This window comes from Salvelinus alpinus, chromosome 34 (assembly GCF_045679555.1).
Source record: "Salvelinus alpinus chromosome 34, SLU_Salpinus.1, whole genome shotgun sequence".
NCBI classification, from domain to species: domain Eukaryota; kingdom Metazoa; phylum Chordata; class Actinopteri; order Salmoniformes; family Salmonidae; genus Salvelinus; species Salvelinus alpinus.
This window is the reverse complement of record NC_092119.1, coordinates 2,409,404-2,432,094: the sequence shown is the minus strand read 5'-3', so window position 1 is coordinate 2,432,094 and position 22,691 is coordinate 2,409,404. Positions and strand designations below refer to the sequence as shown.

At 43.4% G+C, this 22,691-nt stretch overlaps 1 protein-coding gene across 1 annotated transcript; it reads right to left on the bottom strand.

Annotated features, from left to right (window-relative positions):
* Positions 1-4,305: 4,305 nt before the first annotated feature.
* On the bottom strand, positions 4,306-12,147 carry LOC139563678 (tetratricopeptide repeat protein 9A-like). Its single transcript, XM_071382534.1, has 3 exons — positions 11,096-12,147; positions 6,763-6,945; positions 4,306-6,354 (listed from the first exon to the last, which is right to left on the bottom strand). Exons 1-3 carry the CDS (start codon positions 11,571-11,573, stop codon positions 6,272-6,274), a joined length of 744 nt encoding a protein of 247 aa, XP_071238635.1. The 5' UTR covers positions 11,574-12,147; the 3' UTR covers positions 4,306-6,271.
* Between the last annotated feature and the right edge of the window lie 10,544 nt (positions 12,148-22,691).

Here is a 22,691-nt window from a genome sequence, read left to right as displayed (position 1 = left end):
GGGAGTGACATATATAGGGAAGGAACCAAAGGGAGTGACATATATAGGGAAGGAGCAAAAGGGAGGGATATATATAGGGAAGGAGCCAAAGGGAGTGACATATATAGGGTAGGAGCCAAAGGGAGTGACATAAATAGGGAAGGAACCAAAGGGAGTGACATATATAGGGAATGAACCAAAGGGAGTGACATATATAGGAAAGGAGCCAAAGGGAGTGACATATATAGGGAAGGAGCCAAAGGGAGTGACATATATAGGGCAGGAACCAAAGGGAGTGACTATATAGGGAAGGAACCAAAGGGAGTGACAAATATAGGGAAGGAACCAAAGGGAGTGACATATATAGGGAAGGAGCCAAAGGTAGGGACATATATAGAGAAGGAACCAAAGGGAGTGACATATATAGGGCAGGAACCAAAGGGAGTGACAAATATAGGGAAGGAACCAAAGGGAGTGACATATATAGGGAAGGAGCCAAAGGGAGTGACATATATAGGGAAAGAACCAAAGGGAGTGACATATATAGGGAAGGAGCCAAAGGGAGTGACATATATAGGGAAGGAACCAAAGGGAGTGACATATATAGGGAAGGAGCAGAAGGGAGGGACATATATAGGGAAGGAGCCAAAGGGAGTGACATATATAGGGTAGGAGCCAAAGGGAGTGACATATATAGGGAAGGAACCAAAGGGAGTGACATATATAGGGAAGGAACAAAAGGGAGTGACATATATAGGGAAGGAACCAAAGGGAGGGACATATATAGGGAAGGAACCAAAGGGAGTGACATATATAGGGTAGGAGCCAAAGGGAGTGACATATATAGGGAAGGAGCCAAAGGGAGTGACATATATAGGGAAGGAGCCAAAGGGAGTGACATATATAGGGTAGGAGCCAAAGGGAGTGACATATATAGGGAAGGAACCAAAGGGAGTGACATATATAGGGAATGAACCAAAGGGAGTGACATATATAGGGAAGGAGCCAAAGGGAGTGACATATATAGGGAAGGAGCCAAAGGGAGTGACATATATAGGGCAGGAACCAAAGGGAGTGACTATATAGGGAAGGAACCAAAGGGAGTGACAAATATAGGGAAGGAACCAAAGGGAGTGACATATATAGGGAAGGAGCCAAAGGTAGGGACATATATAGAGAAGGAACCAAAGGGAGTGACATATATAGGGCAGGAACCAAAGGGAGTGACAAATATAGGGAAGGAACCAAAGGGAGTGACATATATAGGGAAGGAGCCAAAGGGAGTGACATATATAGGGAAAGAACCAAAGGGAGTGACATATATAGGGAAGGAGCCAAAGGGAGTGACATATATAGGGAAGGAACCAAAGGGAGTGACATATATAGGGAAGGAGCAAAAGGGAGGGACATATTTCCATACCCAACTATAACACTTTCCGTCAAGATAGAACTGCCAAAGGGGGAGGAGTTGCAATCTACTGCAGAGATAGCCTGCAAACTTCTGTCATACTTTCCAGGTCTATGCCCAAACAGTTCGAACTTCTAATTTTAAAAATTAATCTCTCCAGAAATAAGTCTCTCACTGTTGCCGCCTGCTACCGACCCCCCTCAGCTCCCAGCTGTGCCCTGGACACCATCTGTGAATTGATCGCTCCCCATCTAGCTTCAGAGTTTGTTCTGTTAGGTGACCTAAACTGGGATATGCTTAACACCCCGGCAGTCCTACAATCCAAGCTTGATGCCCTCAATCTCACACAAATCATCAAGGAACCCACCAGGTACAACCCTAAATCCGTAAACATGGGCACCCTAATAGACATTATCCTGACCAACCTGCCCTCCAAATACACCTTTGCTGTCTTCAATCAAGATCTCAGCGATCACTGCCTCATTGCCTGTATACGCCACGGGTCCGCGGTCAAACGACCACCCCTCATCACTGTCAAACGCTCCCTAAAAGACTTCTGCGAGCAGGCCTTTCTAATCGACCTGGCCCGGGTACCCTGGAAGGATATTGACCTCATCCCGTCAGTTGAGGATGCCTGGTCATTCTTTAAATGTTACTTCCTCACCATATTAGACAAGCATGCTCCGTTCAAAAAATGCAGAACCAAGAACAGATATAGCCCTTGGTTCACTCCAGACCTGACTGCCCTCGACCAGCACAAAAACATCCTGTGGCGAACTGCAATAGCATCGAAGAGCCCCCGCGATATGCAACTGTTCAGGGAAGTCAGGAACCAATACACGCAGTCAGTCAGGAAAGCAAAGGCCAGCTTTTTCAAGCAGAAATTTGCATCCTGTAGCTCTAACTCCAAAAAGTTCTGGGATACTGTAAAGTCCATGGAGAACAAGAGCACCTCCTCCCAGCTGTCCACTGCACTGAGGCTAGGTAACACGGTCACCACCGATAAATCCGTGATAATCGAAGACTTCAACAAGCATTTCTCAATGGCTGGCCATGCCTTCCTCCTGGCGACTCCAACCTTGGCCAACAGCCCCGCCCCCCCCGCTGCTACTCGCCCAAGCCTCCCCAGCTTCTCCTTTACCCAAATCCAGATAGCAGATGTTCTGAAAGAGCTGGAAAACCTGGACCCATACAAATCAGCTGGGCTTGACAATCTGGACCCCCTATTTCTGAAACTGTCCGCCGCCATTGTCGCACCCCCTATCACCAGCCTGTTCAACCTCTCCTTCGTATCATCTGAGATCCCCAAGGATTGGAAAGCTGCCGCGGTCATCCCCCTCTTCAAAGGGGGAGACACCCTGGACCCAAACTGTTACAGACCTATATCCATCCTGCCCTGCCTATCTAAGGTCTTCGAAAGCCAAGTCAACAAACAGATCACTGACCATCTCGAATCCCACCGTACCTTCTCCGCTGTGCAATCCGGTTTCCGAGCCGGTCATGGGTGCACCTCAGCCACGCTCAAGGTACTAAACGATATCATAACCGCCATCGATAAAAGACATTACTGTGCAGCCGTCTTCATCGACCTGGCCAAGGCTTTCGACTCTGTCAATCACCATATTCTTATCGGCAGACTCAGTAGCCTCGGTTTTTCTAATGACTGCCTTGCCTGGTTCACCAACTACTTTGCAGACAGAGTTCAGTGTGTCAAATCGGAGGGCATGTTGTCCGGTCCTCTGGCAGTCTCTATGGGGGTACCACAGGGTTCAATTCTCGGGCCGACTCTTTTCTCTGTATACATCAATGATGTTGCTCTTGCTGCGGGCGATTCCCTGATCCACCTCTACGCAGACGACACCATTCTATATACTTCCGGCCCTTCTTTGGACACTGTGCTATCTAACCTCCAAACGAGCTTCAATGCCATACAACACTCCTTCCGTGGCCTCCAACTGCTCTTAAACGCTAGTAAAACCAAATGCATGCTTTTCAACCGTTCGCTGCCTGCACCCGCACGCCCGACTAGCATCACCACCCTGGACGGTTCCGACCTAGAATATGTGGACATCTATAAGTACCTAGGTGTCTGGCTAGACTGCAAACTCTCCTTCCAGACTCATATCAAACATCTCCAATCCAAAATCAAAGCAAGAATCGGCTTTCTATTCCGCAACAAAGCCTCCTTCACTCACGCCGCCAAACTTACCCTAGTAAAACTGACTATCCTACCGATCCTCGACTTCGGCGATGTCATCTACAAAATAGCTTCCAATACTCTACTCAGCAAACTGGATGCAGTTTATCACAGTGCCATTCGTTTTGTTACTAAAGCACCTTATACGACCCACCACTGCGACCTGTATGCCCTAGTCGGCTGGCCCTCGCTACATGTTCGTCGTCAGACCCACTGGCTCCAGGTCATCTACAAGGCTATGCTAGGTAAAGTGCCGCCTTATCTCAGTTCACTGGTCACGATGGCTACACCCACCCGCAACACGCGCTCCAGCAGGTGTATCTCACTGATCATCCCTAAAGCCAAAACCTCATTTGGACGCCTTTCCTTCCAGTTCTCTGCTGCCTGCGACTGGAACAAATTGCAAAAATCTCTGAAGTTGGAGACTTTTATCTCCCTCAACAACTTTAAAAATCTGCTATCCGAGCAGCTAACCGATCGCTGCAGCTGTACATAGTCCATCTGTAAACTACCCACCCAATTTACCTACCTCACCCCCCATACTGCTTTTATTTATTTACTTTTCTGCTCTTTTGCACACCAGTATCTCTTCTTGCACATGATCATCTGATGATTTATCACTCCAGTGTTAATCTGCTAAATTGTAATTATTCGATTTATTGCCTACCTCATGCCTTTTGCACACATTGTATATAGATTCTCTTTTTTTTCTACCATGTTATTGACTTGTTTATTGTTTACTCCATGTGTAACTCTGTGTTGTCTGTTCACACTGCTATGCTTTATCTTGGCCAGGTCGCAGTTGCAAATGAGAACTTGTTCTCAACTAGCCTACCTGGTTAAATAAAGGTGAAATAAATAAAAATAAAAAATATATAGGGAAGGAGCCAAAGGGAGTGACATATATAGGGTAGGAGCCAAAGGGAGTGACATATATAGGGAAGGAACCAAAGGGAGTGACATATATAGGGAAGGAGGCCAAAGGGAGTGACATATATAGGAAAGGAGCCAAAAGGAGTGACATAAATAGGGAAGGAGCCAAAGGGAGGGACATATATAGGGAAGGAGCCAAAGGGAGGGACATATATAGAGAAGGAACCAAAGGGAGTGACATATATAGGGCAGGAACCAAAGGGAGTGACATATATAGGGCAGGAACCAAAGGGAGTGACATATATAGGGCAGGTAACCAAGGAGGTGATGGAGTCCAAGTGAGTGTCATAATGCGCTGTTGCGCGTAACGATGGTAACAGGTGTGCCCCATAACGAGCAGCCTGGTGACCTAGAGGCCGGCGAGGGAGCACACGTGACAACCGCCACAGGAAAGGAATACCCAGAGTTACCTCTGCTGCAGAGGATAAGTTCATTAGAGTTAATTGCACCTCAGATTGCAGCCCAAATAAATGCTTCACAGAATTCAAGTAACAGACACATCTCAACATCAACTGTTCAGAGGAGACTGTGTGAATCAGGCCTTCATGGTTGAATTGCTGAAAAGAAACCACTACTAAAGGACACCAATAAGATGAAGAGACTTGGTTGGTCCAAGAAACATGAGCAATGGACATTAGACCGGTGGAAATCTGTCCTTTCATCTGATGAGTCCTTTTTTGAGATTTTTGGGTCTCTTCCCAGTGTCTTTGTGAGATGCAGAGTAGGTGAACGAATGATCTCCGTATGTGTGGTTCCCACCGTGAAGCATGGAAGAGGAGGTGTGATGTTGTGGGGGTGCTTTGCTGGTGACACTGTCTGTGATTTATTTTGAATTCAAAGCACACTTAACCAGCATGGCTACCACAGCATTCTGCAGCGATACGCCATCTCATCTGGTTTGCGCTTAGTGGGACTATCATTTGTTTTTCACCAGGACAATGACTCAAACACACCTTCAGCCTATGTAAAGGCTATTTGACCAAGAAGGAGAGTGATGGAGTGCTGCATTAGATGACCTGGCCTCCACAATCACCAGACCTCAACCCAAATAAGATGGTTTGGGATGAGTTGGACCGCAGAGTGAAGGAAAAGCAGCCAACAAGTGCTCAGTATATGTGGGAACTCCTTCAAGAATGTTGGAAAAGCATTCCAGGTGAAGCTGGTTGAGAGAATACCAAGAGTATGCAAAGCTGTCATCAAGGCAAAGGGTGGCTTCTTTAAAGAATATAAAATATATTTTGATTTACTTAACACTTTTTTGGTTACTACATGATTCCATATGTGTTATTATCATAGTGTTGATGTCTCCACTTTTATTCTACAATGGAGAAAATAGGAAAAAATTAAGAAAATCCTTTTAATGTGTAAGTGTGTCCAAACTTTTGACTGGTACTGCATATCTGTATAAAATAGTTGACATATACTCATAAGTACTAAAGTACACGTTGGTATGAATCACATAATTGGCAAGAAGAAGAGGAAGGATAAAGTGGCTGTGCAAGGCTGAAGCATATCTATATAGAAATCCTTTATAACACAGAGACCATGTATCGTGGTCTGAGTAGAGCATGAAGAAAAGTACAAATTGACGTTGAGTGAAAAGTTAGGTGGGTGGCATCCTAAATGGCACCCTATTCCCTATGCAGTGCACTCCTTTTGACCAGGGCCCATAGGTCCCTAGTGCACTGCATAGGGAATAGGGTGCTAATTCGGGCAAAGTCTTAGTAAATAAATTAAGACAGTGAGTTGGTTGTTTATGTGGTCTCTTTCTTCTCCTTCTGGGCAGAACGTCGGATCTTCATCTCAGTCAGCTGGATGTAACGGAGAACGTTGGTGTCTGGAATATAAAGACAGGGGGAAAAAAGGATGTTTTGGGAAAATAAACATCAACTGATTTATAAATGTTGATTAAGACCTCTGGGTTATTCGGGTGAACTGTTGCCAGTTGAGTTATAGGTTTTAAATCTATCAATCTGGTTGGGGGTTAGCCAAAATGCCAGTCTTCCATCCAATTGCTTTGCTGACATCCTGTTAAACTTGAAGTCACTGCCATTCTCAATTCCATTTTAATTATTGATTGCCTCAACAGAATGTACCTGTCTCAACTGTATCTCTGGAGAAAAAAAAAACGCTTTTTTTTTCTCGATTCCAAAGAAACAAATCCATTTTTTTCAAAATGGTGTATCAAATTGAATAATATGTGAAATGTGCATAGGGTTAGCAGACTAGGCAGCCTAACCCTCACCTGCTGGCTGCTGTTTGTGGGACTCCTTGAGGTAGTGAAGGGCCTTGTGGAAGTCTCCTAGGTGATAGTAGGCCACCCCAGAGCGGTACAGAGCCTTGAAGTGGTCCCCTTCCTTACGCAGCACCTTCAGACAATACTCCTTCACACGCTCATAGTTGACCAGCTCCATCTGCAACAGGCACGCTGGGAGGAAAGAGAGGCACAGTGGCGTGTATTCATGGATGCCAAGGGAAGCCAGGCTCCCCCCCACCCCCACTAAAAAAATCGACCAATCTTTTTTTTTTTTTTTTACATACAAAATTATGTATTTTATCTGTCTGTGTTTCATAAATGTCCATCAATTCGCAAGAGGCTAAATGTATGTCACTGGAGAAAGCATCTGAACGAAACAGGGTCCCTGCTTTATCAGTGTGTGTAGCTCATCTATCTGATGCTGTCTGGTCAAAAAGAGGATGACACTGTTGTCGCCCGTAGCATTGAATGCGAGGGAAGCCAGGGAGCATTTGGCCTCCCTCGATAAAAAACATATATAAAATAATTGTCACGTTCCTGACCTTATTTCCTTTGTTTTGTCTTTATTTAGTTGGTCAGGACGTGAGCTGGGTGGGTATAGTCTATGTTATGTGTTTCTATGTTTAGGGTTGTCATTTGGCCTGATATGGTTCACAATCAGAGGCAGGTGTTTTGCATTGTCTCTGATAGGGAACCATATTTAGGTTGCCTGTTTTCACTATTGGTTTGAGGGTGATTGTTCCTGTTCGTGCGTTCATGTGTTCTATGTTCACTAGTTCAGGACTGTAGCTTCGTTGGTTTTCGTCTGTTTATTGTTTTTGTTCATATTGAAAAAGTATTCCAATAAATATGGAAACGTACCACGCTGCGCTTTGGTCCTCCTCTCTTTCCACCGACGAAAGTCATTACAATAATAGCCAATCAGCTTTGAGCTAAACTGAGTGAGCTCAGCTGTGAATGGTCCTGACGCACCAAAAAAAATTATCAAGGGAAGCCAGTTTGGATTTGGCTTCACACCAACGACATCACATCAAAAGCCAAACACAATTTACAGAAAACCATTTTAATTGCTCTCCGGTGGATAGTTAGCTAGCTAAAATTGGCCCTTTCCCAAATCAGCCATGGGTGGAGATAGGGATTTGGACTTGTGGTTTTACTTAATTATTTGTACTGGCCAATGATTATAACGGTGATTCTGATCCAACCATAAATTAATACATTGTGTCCCTGGCCTGAGAGGATGGAAATTCAACATGTTAACTAGCTAGCCTGGCGCATTGTTTCCCATGAAAGGAAATTACTCACTGGTCACCCCCAAAGCCAATTCTTCCTTTGGCCGCCTCTCCTTCCAGTTCTCTGCTGCCAATGACTGGAACAAACTGCAAAAATCACTGAAGCTGGAGACTCTTACCTCCCTCACTAGCTTGAAGCACCAGCTGTCAGAGCAGCTCACAGATCACTGCACCTGTACATAGCTCATCTGTAAATAGCCCATCCAATCTTCCTCATCCCCATACTGTATTTATTTATTTATTTATTTATCTTGCTCCTTTGCACCCCAGTATCTCAACTTGCACATTCATCTTCTGCACATCCTACCATTCCAGTGTTTAATTGCTATATTGTAATTACTTTGCCACCATGGCCTATTTATTGCCTTACCTCTCTTATCCTACCTCATTTGCACATGCTGTATATAGATTTTTCTAGTGTATTAATGGTTTGTATGTTTTGTTTATTCCATGTGTAACTCTGTGTTGTTGTATGTGTCAAAGCAAAGCAGTTCATCTTGGCCAGGTCGCAGTTGCAAATGAGAACTTGTTCTCAACTAGCCTACCTGGTTGAATAAAGGTTAAATAAATAAATAAATAATTAGGCTAGAGTGCAAGCATTTTAGCCAGGTAGCCTAGGACAACAACAACTAAAAGTGTGTACTGGTGACAGAGTCATAGACCGTTTAGGCAACATGAAAGAAGAGGATGGCATTGGCTTTTCTCTACAAGTAGGGTGAGTCAACGTGTGTTTTCTACTTGCACACACACACACACACGCACACACACACACACACACGCACGCACGCACGCACGCACGCACACACACACACAGAAATGAGTAACATGGACAGCCACATATTTAGCTTATGTTGATTGGACTAAATAGTTTTTTGGTATCTTTTAGTTGTCACTGTATTAGACTAACTATAGATGATTTGATGATGTTGAAATGGTGCTGGAATAGCGGAGGAAGCTCCTGTTTTCTTTGTGACTTCCTGTAACTCTCCATGGTTCTAAATCAATAGTTGTTTTCGTGGTTCCGAAAGCATTACCTTGCTTGACCATGCTGTAGGTCATGTAACTGTTTGTTACATGCAGTATGTTTGGTGGACTTCACCAGACAGATGTTGCTCTCCGGTTTGGTGATGAAAATAAAGTGTGGTTGAATTTATTCTGCCACTGTGTCTTCTTATTGTCTCGGCCTTAGGCCTATACAGTGCCTTCGGAAAGCACTCAGGCCCCTTGACTTTTTCCACATTTTGTTACGTTACAGCCTTATTCTAAAATGTATTAAATAAATAAAAATCCTCAGCAATCTAAACACAATACCCCATAATGACATCACAATACCCCATAATGACATCACAATACCCCATAATGACAAAGTGAAAACAGGTTTTTAGACAGTTTTGCAAATGTATTAAAAAAACTACTTAAATACCGTATTTACATAAGTATTCAGACCCTTTGCTATGACACTCGAAATTGAGCTCAGGTGCATCCTGCTTCCATTGATCATCCTGGAGATGTTTCTACAACTTGATTGGAGTCCAGCTGTGGTAAATTCAATTGATTGGACCTGATTTGGAAAGGCACACACCTGTCTATATAAAGGTCCCACAGTTGACAGTGCATGTCAGAGCAAAAACCAAGCCATGAGGTCGAAGGAATTGTCCATAGAGCTCCGAGACAGGATTGTGTTGAGGCACAGATCTGGGAAAGGGTACCAAGACATTTCTGCAGCATTGAAGGGCCCCAAGAACACAGTGGCCTCCATCAATCTTAAATGGAAGAAGTTTGTCACCACCAAGACTCTTCCTAGAGCTGGACACCCAGCCAAACTGAGCAATCTGGGGAGAAGGGCCTTGGTCAGGGAGGTGAAAAATAATCAGATCAACTCCAGAGTTCCTCTGTGAAGATGGGAGAACCTTCCAGAAGGACAACCATCTCTGCAGCACTCCACCAATTAGGCCTTTATGGTAGAGTGGCCAGACGGAAGCCACTCGTCAGTTAAAGGCACATGTCAGCCCGCTTGGAGTTTTGCCAAAATCTGACCATGAGAAACAAGATTCTCTGGTCTGATGAAAGATTTTACTCTTTGGCCTGAATGCCAAGCGTCACGTCCGGAGGAAACCTGGCACCATCCCTACGGTGAAGCATGGTGGTGGGATCATCATGCTGCAGGGATGTTTTTCAGCGGCAGGGACTGGGAGACTAGTCAGGATCGAGGGAAAGATGAACGGAGCAAAGTACAGAGAGATCCTTGATGAAAACCTGCTCTAGAGTGCTCCGTTTTTTATTTTATTTTATAAATTAGCAAAAAAAATCTAAAAACCTGTTTTCGCTTTGTCATGGGGTATTGTGTGTAGACTGATGACGGAAAAAAACAATGTAATCAATTTTAGAATAAGGCTGTAAGGTAACAAAATGTGGAAAAAGTCAAATGGTCTGAATACTTTGTTTATCACAGTGTCAAGGCATATGAACTAACAGGTTATAGAGCAAACAACGCAATTATCACAACACATAATATGTAATATGTCATTTTTTTTCCCGGACTTGACTTTTCCCGGTGATGTCACCCACCCATCACTACAGAATTATTAAAACAATTCATTTGAATTTGGCGAAACAGGAATTAGATGTGAATGGCTACAGACAGTATAAAAATACATGTCAATGTGTCAATCTTCATGCCTAAAACTTGACAGCAGGTTTAGTACAATTCTAAGTAGAGGCATTTGGAAATGCTGGCAGGTGACTGGTGAATATCAGCTGCATATTCAGAGATTATTTTCTCAGCCACGTTTAAACGTTAGAATAGGGCTACAATGAATCATGGCGGTGTGGACAATGGACATAATGATGGTGGTTATCATAATGATGAAGATGATGATGATGATGATGATGATGATGATGATGATGATGATGATGATATAGAGCAGTAATAAACCATTAGATCTGCAGTCTGTAATATGTGGGGCGACATCGAACCCCGATGTCCTTATCTAAGACAATAGAACAATTACGTAACGATGATCACATACCTGCCAGACTGTTGTAACACTCCAACTCGGCGTTCTCCATGGCACCTTTCTGCTCGTCCGTCAGGCTGTCTGATTTGGTCATAGTAGGCAGCACCGAGGAAGGAGACTTAGAGCTGGCTTCAGGGTCTCCCAGCACCCGGCACAACCCCTTCATCTCTAATAAAGCACGGTGGTACTTGCCAATCGCCTCCCGGTACTTTTTATCCTTGTAACACTGTGTGCCTTGCGTCTTGAAGTCAATGGCGCGCTTCACAACGTCCGCGGGTTCGGACCGTTCAGAATTAGGCGGTTTGACAGCGGAGCTGGCGTGCTGGTGCTGCCGACCGCCGTGCTGCTGGTATCGGGCATCCCTGGGTCGGTTACCGGGAGGCTGAGCACACTGTTGCAGCTTCGGGGTACCACTGATGTTGAGGCCGCCCGTTACCGTGACACCATCCACTCTAGAGATGCCATCATACCCAGTCTGGTTTACACTCATCTTCTCGATAATAAATTAGACTACTTATTCGACGCGCTTTACTCAAATGATAGCCAAGTCGACACAACGTCTGTCTGGTTATTCTAGGCGAAATATATAGATTCAGTCCTGCATCGTGCACCGGTTGTCTTCACTGTTTTCGTGCATCCCCTGTTTTCTACTTGTGGCGCAAAGTAGTCTGGCGCTAGGCAACACTGGTGCCCGCCTGTGACAGCTCGCACGCACGTTACAAGCCTGTATCTTTTATTTTCCGGTCTTCTGGTGACGGTGGAATCGGTCGTGCGTGCATCCGAATCTTCTTTTCCTCATATAATCATGATTCTAGAATCTCTGCCATGGATTTCTTTCGACAAAAGCCTGATGCGTGGCGCATCTCGCTTCTTCTGTAGTCTGTAGCCTAACTCAAAAGAAGTAATGCAGCAACCAGATAATGAATGCCGATAACAAGCTATGCCTGGCGTTTGTGTGTTCAGCAACCTGTTCCCTATAAAATAAAATAAAAGTCTGATATATTGCGCTCATATGTGCGCAGAGGCAGTGTAGATTTGTGGTGCGCGCTCCGTGGTCCCATGAGGACCATGATGTCATGCCGAACAGTCACTTAGGGCAGGGTTTCCCAAACTCGCCCCCCCCCCCCCCGACTTAGAAGGCAGTTGTTAACCCAGCGATACTGTCACTGCAGGCTGATGGTCAAGCTACTGTGATATAGGCAGATTTCTATCCAGGACGTGGTCATACAGGTTTCGTTTTATATTATTATTTAGTCTAGGCTACTATTCAGATTCAGCACCACACCCATGGACATTGCAGTGCAAATAAATATCCCCGCATAGACACTGACCACTGAAGTGCAGCTGTTAGGGTGTGTCTAGAAGTTTCTGCCACTGGGCTGGAATGAATCCCAGATGAGATGTAAAAGCTGAAGTAAATGTCACTCGGTCACTCGGTCACTAAGGTCCGCAGCCTGACTTGTAATTATAGACTATAGGCCATATGGTGCTCAGACACACCCTGTCATTCCAGGGCTTTTCCCAATATCCCATTAACTGCATGACTCAGATAAGCCTATAACAGTGACGTTCGGTGACGTTTCAGACGAGGGAGGACGATACATTATTTTTTATGAGCATGGCCTTATTTCTATTACAGCATAATGGATGACTGTCATTCATATTCCATTCAACCAGTTCAATGTAACAGTGACAGGTTTAGGTTACTGTCATTCTTTATTCCATTCATCCAGCTCAATGTAACAGTGAAAGGTTTAGGTTACTGTAATTCACATTCCATTCACCCAGTTCAATGTAACAGTGATAGGTTTAGGCTTCTACATGATTCTAGAATGTTGCCTGTACCCATCATGAGGTTGCTACAACCTAGACTATGAATGAAATTTTACATCGTAGGTGCACACAGGTCGAGAGAAATTTGAGTAATCAAGGTGACAGACATTGACACACATTCAATACCGCCTTGCACAACCTTGCCTGCATCTATCTGATCCAAGGATGTAATCATTAGCACAACAGTTGCAAATGAGAGTTTCTATTGGACACATTTAGGAATATTTATCCTTATTTTGTTCCCTTTGCTTCTGTTTAAAGAAACATTTTTCAACAGAATCGGTTGAATGAATACACCCCTGATCACACGTAAACACAGTTCACTTTCATAGCAGCCACATACAAAAAGCATGATCCCTTTTGCTCGTTGTATAATTCCTCCTCACATCTATGCTCTCTCGTCCTCCTCACCTTTTCTCTTTGCTTTGTGGACTTCAGTGCACAACACATCAGCTGTCTGTGGCCAGGAAAAAAAAACTTTCCAAGCCAAACCTTCAGATCATAACATGTAACCACAAACTATATCGTTGTCACCATATTAGCTAATGTCATAGTCAACATAGCTACTATGTGGCAATACATTTATAAAAACCAAAAGCTTACCTTGACTTGGAAGAGTTCCAGTGTCGGATAGCCATAGACAGTTAGGTAACATAGCATCACTCTGTTTGAGCCAGGTGTTTGATTATAAATATAGCTAACTCTGTCTGTCTGTCTGTCTGTCTGTCTGTCTGTCTGTCTGTCTGTCTGTCTGTCTGTCTGTCTGTCTATTTTTGAAGAAATGTATTTGTTCAAAACTGTTAAACTATTGTCTTTCTCTTTGAGTCAACTACTCACCACATTTTATGCACTGCAGTGCTAGCTAGCTGTAGCTTATGCTTTCAGAACTAGATTCATTCTCTGATCCTTTGATTGGGTGGACAACATGTCAGTTCATGCTGCAAGAACTCTGCTAGGTTGGAGAACGTCCTCTGGAAGTTGTCATTATTACTGTGTAAGTCTATGGAAGGGGGGTGAGAACCATGAGCCTCCTAGGTTTTGCATTGAAGTCAATGTACCCAGAGGAGGATGGAAGCTAGCTGTCCTCCGGCTACACCACGGTATTACCCGACAGAGTGCTGCTGAGGCTACTGTAGACCTTCAGTGCAAAACAGTGTGTTGTAATCAATTATTTGGTGACGTGAATATATTTAGTATACTAAATATAGTATATTAGTATATACTAGTATATTTTTATTTTTTATGAAATTCACTGAGGAAGATGGTCCTCCCCTTCCTCCTCTGAGGAGCCTCCACTGGCCTATAATTTAGCAGCATATCAATAAAGTTCATGCTTATTTTACTCCAATGTTTGTAAACAATGTAAACAAATACTGTATACATTAAAACATGGTTAAAACTATAATTTTGATTTCATGGGTGATCAGTCCTTGCATCCACAGCTCTGTCTTTGCATTTGAGAGCGGTTACATTTCTCTAGGCCCATCCCTCAGCTTTCTAACAAAACAGAGATGGTATGACCACTTTGTTATTGTTTAAATTAAGGATTGTAGCTTTAAATGGATAGTTGTTGGCTCAATGACTAGAAGTCTATGGGAACACACACACACTAAGGGGGCCATTTCCTGTGACACAGATTAAGCATAAAATAACTAAATTGGTTTCATGGAGGACTGACTTTAATTGTCAGGATGACCACACAATTTATTTTAATAATGAGCCAAATCTATTGGTTTTCTGCCCAAAGTTGCAAATTAAATGTTGTGATCTATTTAATTAACACAAGAGACCAGCAAAATTGATCAAATAATGTGATGGTATAGTAGCAACAGCGGCATCTAGTGGTCAAAACTTGGTACTATCACACATACTTTACGGTAAATAATGCAAGCAAACGTCAATGACTAATTTCTCTGAACAGGGGAGAAAAACATCACCAGATTCACAGGGAATACCTTTATTTATTTTATTTAACCCATTTAAACAGGGAGTCACATTGAGATTAAACATCTCTTGTACAAGAGAGCCATGTACACATTACAATAAAAACAGGATATTAAAACATACACGTGTATAAAACAATATAATTCAGCACAATAAACAAAAATAAACATTTAATAAAACCAATCACATTCAACTACATAGAGGTCCTCAGTCAATCATGTAAACTTCCTGAGTGGCACCAGTACATGTAACTGCAGTGAACTCTGCATATTGTTAAACAAATTAGGGACAAAAAAAACAAAATGCTGATTTTCCCAAATCTGTGTAGACTGAAGGGATCTCTAGTGTTATCCACTCCTGTGAACAGGGTTTGGTAACTTATTGATTCTTATCTTAATTAACGAAGTTATATATGAAGGGAGTTTCTGTCAGATTGCTTTGTAAATAAATACAAGAGAATGCAGCTCTCTTCTTACAGACAGTGAGGTTCATCCCACATTTATATACAGACTACAATGATGAGTCCTAAAATTGTCCTCTGTGATAAAACGTATTGCGTAATGGTAGACTGCGTCCAATGGTTTTAAAACAGAAGTTGCCGCGTGTACGGTAACAATATCACCAAAATCCAATACAGGGAGAAGCTTTGTTTGAACAATCTTTCTCCTATTTTTAATACTAAGGCCTGATTTATTTCGATATAAAAAAAACTATCTTTGATCTTAGCTTCTTAGTCAGATTTTTTTATATGCGTTACGAAGGACAACGTGTCATCAATCCAGACACCCAGGTACTTATATTGAGAAACAAGCTCAATTTGGGCTCCATTTATAGCGCAAATATGCAGATCCTACAGGGTCAACATTTCATGACCTAGAGAGCAGCATGAGCTTGGTTTTACTTGTATTTAACACTAGTTTAAGATCTGTACGTGATTTCTGAATTTAATCAAAGTCATGCTGATGTACACGAATGGCCTTCTGCACTGAGGGTTAGGGTCAGCCCTAACCCTAACCATTACCCTAACACTAACCCTAACCCTGAGGTGGCACGGGAACACAAAACGGTGTCATCTGCATAGAGATGAATGTTACAAGTATTAGCAGTGTTTCCTACGTCATTAATATACAAGGTGAACAACAATGGACCCAAAATCAAACCCTGAGGAACACCTTTTTGAATCTCAAGAAATTCTGATGTAACCCCATCTATCATCTATCAAGATGGCCTGAGTTCTGTCACTCAGATAATTCAGATTTAACCCCATCTATCCAGATGGCCTGAGTTCTGTCACTCAGATAATTCTGATTTAACCCCATCTATCAAGATAGCCTGACTTCTGTCACTCAGATCATTCTGATTTAACCCCATCTATCAAGATGGCCTGAGTTCTGTCACTAAGATAATTCAGGTTTAACCTCATCTATCAAGATGGCCTGTGTTCTGTCGCTAAGATAACTCAGATTTAACCCCATCTATCAAGATGGCCTGAGTTCTGTCACTCAGATAACTCAGATTTAACCCCATCTATCAAGATAGCCTGACTTCTGTCACTCAGATAATTCTGATTTAACCCCATCTATCAAGATGGCCTGAGTTCTGTCACTAAGATAATTCAGGTTTAACCTCATCTATCAAGATGGCCTGAGTTCTGTCGCTAAGATAACTCAGATTTAACCCCATCTATCAAGATGGCCTGAGTTCTGTCACTCAGATAATTCTGAAACCATAAATAGGCTGTATATATCTATATATACTGCTAGCGGTCATCAGCTAACCTTTAGCTTGGAAAACTCTCGCCAGTTTGCACAACGCGATTCATAACCGGACCTATTTTCTCTCCATATCCCTGGATTCCCACCGCAAGCTCTGAACCTTTCCACCTGGATCATAGCAGCTAGCTAGCTGCAATCCGAGTGTCTACTCCTGGCTAACGTCTCTGTCCCGAAGCAAGCACCAATTAGCCTGGAGCTAGCCCATGCTAGGCCCATCTCCCGGCTAGCTGAAGAGTTCCATTAGCCACTCCTGGGCAACAATACCTCTTTTGCCAATTGGCCTGGACCCATTTTACTGCCGGTGCGGAGCCCCGCCGGTACTTCACGACTGGATTACCAACCTATTCTGCCCGAGGGGGTTATTCAACTGGCCCCTCCGTCGCGACATCCCCTGAATGACCATCTACTAGCCTGCTAGCCGCGGCCCGCTAGCTGTCTAGAGCATATCGGCTGTTAGCTGAATAGGTCCATCGGACAATTTCTTGGCCCACTATACCTATTTTTGCCAATTGGACTGGTCCCCTTTACCACACGGAACCCTACTAATCCATCATGACTGGTCTAGTGACCTAAACGCACGAGGAGGCTCTGCCCGAGGAGGCTATAAACAGACTTCCTCCGTCGCGACGTCCCTCTGAGGCCATTCTGCTAGCTTGCTAGCCCCGGCCCGCTAGCTGTCTGAATTACCGTGTCTCCAACCAGCCTCACTACTCACTGGACCCTTATGATCACTCGGCTACGCATGCCTCTCCTTAATGTCAATATGCCTTGCCCATTGCTGTTCTGGTTAGTGATTATTGTCTTATTTCACTGTAGAGCCTCTAGCCCTGCTCAATATACCTTATCCAACCCTTTAGTTCCACCTCTCACACATGCGATGACATCAGCTGGTTTAAAGTATGTTTCTAGAGACAATATCTCTCTCATCATCACTCAATGCCTAGGTTTTCCTCCACTGTATCCACATCCTACCATACCTTTGTCTGTACATTATGCCTTGAGTCTATTCTATCGCACCCAGAAACCTGCTCCTTTTACTCTCTGTTCCGGACGTACTAGACGACCAGTTCTTATAGCCTTTAGCCGTACCCTTATCCTACTCATCCTCTGTTCCTCTGGTGATGTAGAGGTTAATCCAGGCCCTGCAGTGCCTAGCTCCACTCCTATTCCCCAGGTGCTCTCATTTGTTGACTTCTGTAACCGTAAAAGCCTTGGTTTCATGCATGTTAACATTAGAAACCTCCTCCCTAAGTTTGTTTTATTCACTGCTTTAGCACACTCTGCCAACCCGGATGTCCTAGTCTGAATCCTGGCTCAGGAAGACCACCAAAAACCCTGAAATTACCATCCCTAACTATAAAATTTTCCAACAAGGTAGAACTGCCAAAGGGGATGGTGTTGCAATCTACTGCAGAGATAGTCTGCAGAGTTCTGTCATACTATCCAGGTCTGTACCCAAACAATTCGAGCTTCTACTTTTAAAAATGCACCTTTCTAGAAACCAGTCTCTCACCGTTGCCGCTTGCTATAGACCCCCCTCTGCCCCAAGCTGTGCTCTGGACACCATATGTGAATTGATTGCCCCCCATCTATCTTCAGAGCTCGTGCTGCTAGGTGACTTAAACTGGGACATGCTTAACACCCCGGCCATCCTACAATTTAAGCTTGATGCTCTCAATCTCACACAAATGATCAATGAACCTACCAGAACTCAAAGCTGTAAACACGGGCACCCTCATAGATACCATCCTAACCAACTTGCCCTCCAAATACACCTCTGCTGTTTTCAACCAAGATCTCAGCGATCACTGCCTAATTGCCTGCATCCGTAATGGGTCCGCAGTCAAACGACCACCCCTCATCACTGTCAAACGCTCGCTAAAACACCTCAGCGAGCAGGCCTTTCTAATCGACCTGGCCCGGGTATCCTGGAAGGATATCGACCTCATTCCGTCAGTAGAGGATGCCTGGCTATTCTTTAAAAGTGCCTTCCTCACCATCTTAAATAAGTATGCCACATTCAAAAAATGTAGAACCAGGAACAGATATAGCCCTTGGTTCTCTCCAGACCTGACTGCCCTTGACCAGCACAAAAACATTTGTTTTTGTGCTGCTGGCTCCAGGGCATCTATAAGTCTTTGCTAGGTAAAGCCCAGACTTATCTCAGCTCACTGGTCACCATAGCAGCAACCACCCGTAGCACGTGCTCCAGCAGGTATATCTCACTGGTCACCCCCAAAGCCAATTCCTCCTTTGGCCGCCTTTCCTTCCAGTTCTCTGCTGCCAATGACTGGAACGAACTGCAAAAATCACTGAAGCTGGAGACACATATCTCCCTCACTAGCTTTAAGCACCAGCTATTTGAGCAGCTAACTGATCGTTGCAGCTGTACATAGTCCATCTGTAAATAACCCACCCAATCTACCTACCTCATCCCCAAACTGTTTTTATTACATACGTGTTATGAGGTCATTTGCCTGTTTGTTTGGCTAGACCACGCGCAATATACGCATTTCTTTGGAAGTTTGCTCTCTGCGCCTGACTCTACACCCACCACTCCTAGAAATAAGTGACACATTTACATTTACATTTAAGTCATTTAGCAGACGCTCTTATCCAGAGCGACTTACAAATTGGTGCATTCACCTTATGATATCCAGTGGAACAACCACTGGGGGGGGGGGGTTAGAAGGATTACAATAGTGCATCTAGGTATTCCTTAAAGAGGTGGGGTTTCAGGTGTCTCCGGAAGGTCTCCGGAAGGTGGTGATTGACTCCGCTGACCTGGCGTCGTGAGGGAGTATATACACACACTGTATATAGACTTTCTTTTTTTCTATTGTGTTATTGACTGTACGTTTGTTTACTCCATGTGTAACTCTGTGTTGTTTGTTTGTGTCGCACTGCTTTGCTTTATCTTGGCCAGGTCACAGTTGTAAATGAGAACTTGTTCTCAACTAGCTTTCCTGGTTAAATAAAGGTGAATAAAAAAAAATAAAAAAATGTATTTTTCTTGCTCCTTGGCACCCCAGTATCTCTACTTGCACATTCATCTTCTGCACATCTACCATTCCAGTGTTTAATTGCTATATTGTAATTACTTCCCCGTCATGGCCTATTTATTGCCTTAACTCCCTTATCTTACCTCATTTGCACATGCTGTATATATACTTTTTTCTACTGTATTATTGACTGTATGTTTGTTTATTCCATGTGTAACTATGTGTTGTTTGTGTCAAACTGCTTTGCTTTATCTTGGCCAGGTTGCAGTTGCAAATGAGAACTTGTTCTCAACTTGCCTACCTGGTTAACTAAAGGTGAATTATTTATTTTTTTAAATATCCCAGCCCTACTCTTGATAATTTCTTCAGCAAAACAGAATGATCAACAGTGTTGAACTCCTTTGACAGGTCAATGAACAAGGCAGCACAGATCTTTTTAGCATCCAAGGCAATGACAAGATCATTAACAACTAGCGTGGTTGCTGTGGTAGTACTATGCCCAGGCCTAAACCCTGATTGGTTTATATTACGAATACAATTATCAGATTAAAAGGAACAAAGTTGTACATTAACCAAAGATTCTAGAATCTTAGCTAAACAAGATAGTCTTGAAATGGGGGCGATAGTTGTCAAGATCATTTGTATCCCCACCCTTATGGAGTGGCAGCACATATGTAGATGTCCATGCTTTTGGAATACTTCCTGATAACAATGTTAAATCAAAAATGTGGGCTACTGAGCCAGCAATAAGGTGTGCTGCACACTTAAGCAGACCAGGATCCAAATGATCAGCCTCTGTGGATTTGTTTTTGTCTAATGTTAACAAAACATCCAGGACTTCTTTATCAGTGAATTTCCCGAAAACTCCTGACCAGCAGTTTTAGTATCATTCAATAATAAGACTCTTTTCAAGAGCTGGCTTTGAAATACATTCAAATATAAAGCCCGCAGAGATAAAATGGTGTTTAAATGCATTAATGACATCCATTTTGTCAGTAATAGGGCCAGAATCTAAATGAATTTCCTGGGGGAGAGAAGAGGAGACACAAGCCTTCTGTGATGTAACAGCTTTCCAAAATGTATCTGGGTTCCCTGTACATTCAGATAGTGTATTAACATAATCATCAGATTTAGCTTTTTTAGCTAGTTTTACACACAGAATGCTCAATTGTCTAAAAGACTGCCAGTCTGTGCCCGAGTCTGTGAATCTAGCTTTGACCCCGGAAGCATCTCTGTTGTGTGTGATTTCAGATTGCTCTGAACTGAACCAAAGGCAAGACCTAATTTTTTTTAAAAGGGAGCAAGTTTATCTACAAAACAATTGAAAACATTTGAGAAGTGGTTCAGAACCAACTCTGGGTCAGGTAGAGACGCAATGCAATCAAAGTCACCAAAATAAAGGTCACAAAAAAAGGCCTGTTCATTGAAATGTTTATAATTCCTCTTGTTGATAAAACGAGGTTTGGATCAAGGCATGCGTATATCCCTGACACATACTGTAGAATGAGACAGCGGTCACTAATATCCAAAGCAAATACCCCACTCCCAGCATATTTCTATGGAGTATTTGTAAATATGAGGTCAATCAAAGTCGATTTCGTAGGGTCCTTTAAGTTTGGACGAGCGGGCTTTGTAATCAGCTGGTTCAAATTTAGATTAGTACAAAAATAAGTTAAACAGTCAGCATCCTGCAAAATGAAAATCTCCATTTATTAACACCTCTGGAGTAGTAAAAATGGCAATTAAATCAGTGAGTTCGTTTAGTACACACTTCTTGGCGGAGGGTGGACAATAGATTCCTATAACTGTTATTTTGGAGTTTGTGCTAATTTGCTATCTAGCATGCTCTGAACACCTGTGCTAATTAGCTATCTAGCATGCTCCAAACACCTGTGCTAATTAGCTATCTAGCATGCTCCAAACACCTGTGCTAATTAGCTATCTAGCATGCTCCAAACACCTGTGCTAATTAACTATCTAGCATTCTCCGAACACCTGTGCTAATTAGCTATCTAGCATGCTCCAAACATCTGTGCTAATTAACTATCTAGCATGCTCTGAACACCTGTGCTAATTAACTATCTAGCATGCTCTGAACACCTGTGCTAATTAACTATGTAGCATTCTCCGAACACCTGTGCTAATTAGCTATCTAGCATGCTCCGAACATCTGTGCTAATTAGCTATCTAGCATGCTCCAAACATCTGTGCTAATTAACTATCTAGCATGCTCTGAACATCTGTGCTAATTAACTATCTATCATTCTCCGAACACCTGTGCTAATTAGCTATCTAGCATGCTCTGAACACCTGTGCTAATTAACTATCTAGCATGCTCCGAACACCTGTGTGTAGTAACCGAATGCCGTCAGAAATGTGTTGTCACTGAAAAATACTGTCGGCTGCAACTGTGATAAAGCTAGTTAAAACAGTAAGTGTATATTTTGTATTTGTGAAATGATTTCGATGTGATCTGAAAATAAAGGACTTTGTTTCTAGAACCGTATCGCAATTGAGAATCGATTCAGATTTAGATGGAGTATTTGGCTGCCAGAGCCAGTCTCCGTGGCTGCCAGAGTCAGTCTACATGGCTGCCAGAGCCAGTCTCCATGGCTGCCAGAGCCAGTCTCCGTGGCTGCCAGAGTCAGTCTCCATAGCTGCCAGAGCCAGTCTCCATGGCTGCCAGAGCCAGTCTCCATGGCTGCCAGAGTCAGTCTCCATAGCTGCCAGAGCCAGTCTCCATGGCTGCCAGAGCCAGTCTCCATGGCTGCCAGAGCCAGTCTCCATGGCTGCCAGAGCCAGTCTCCATGGCTGCCAGTCTCCCTCTGAAAATAACATAAAGTCCTTGGAATGGTAGGCTTGCCTACACTCCTGAGTACATTCTTGGGCTATATCGGCACATGCCTCAACGACTCACTTGTAACATCTTCGGCCATTATAGGAACGATGCATTGTTAAAACACTCGTCAGCCTGAAAGTTCCAGCGCTATCGTGAAACTGGACCCTGGTTATCTTTTATCCTGTCCTCTCCATACAGGCACCAACTAACCTGTC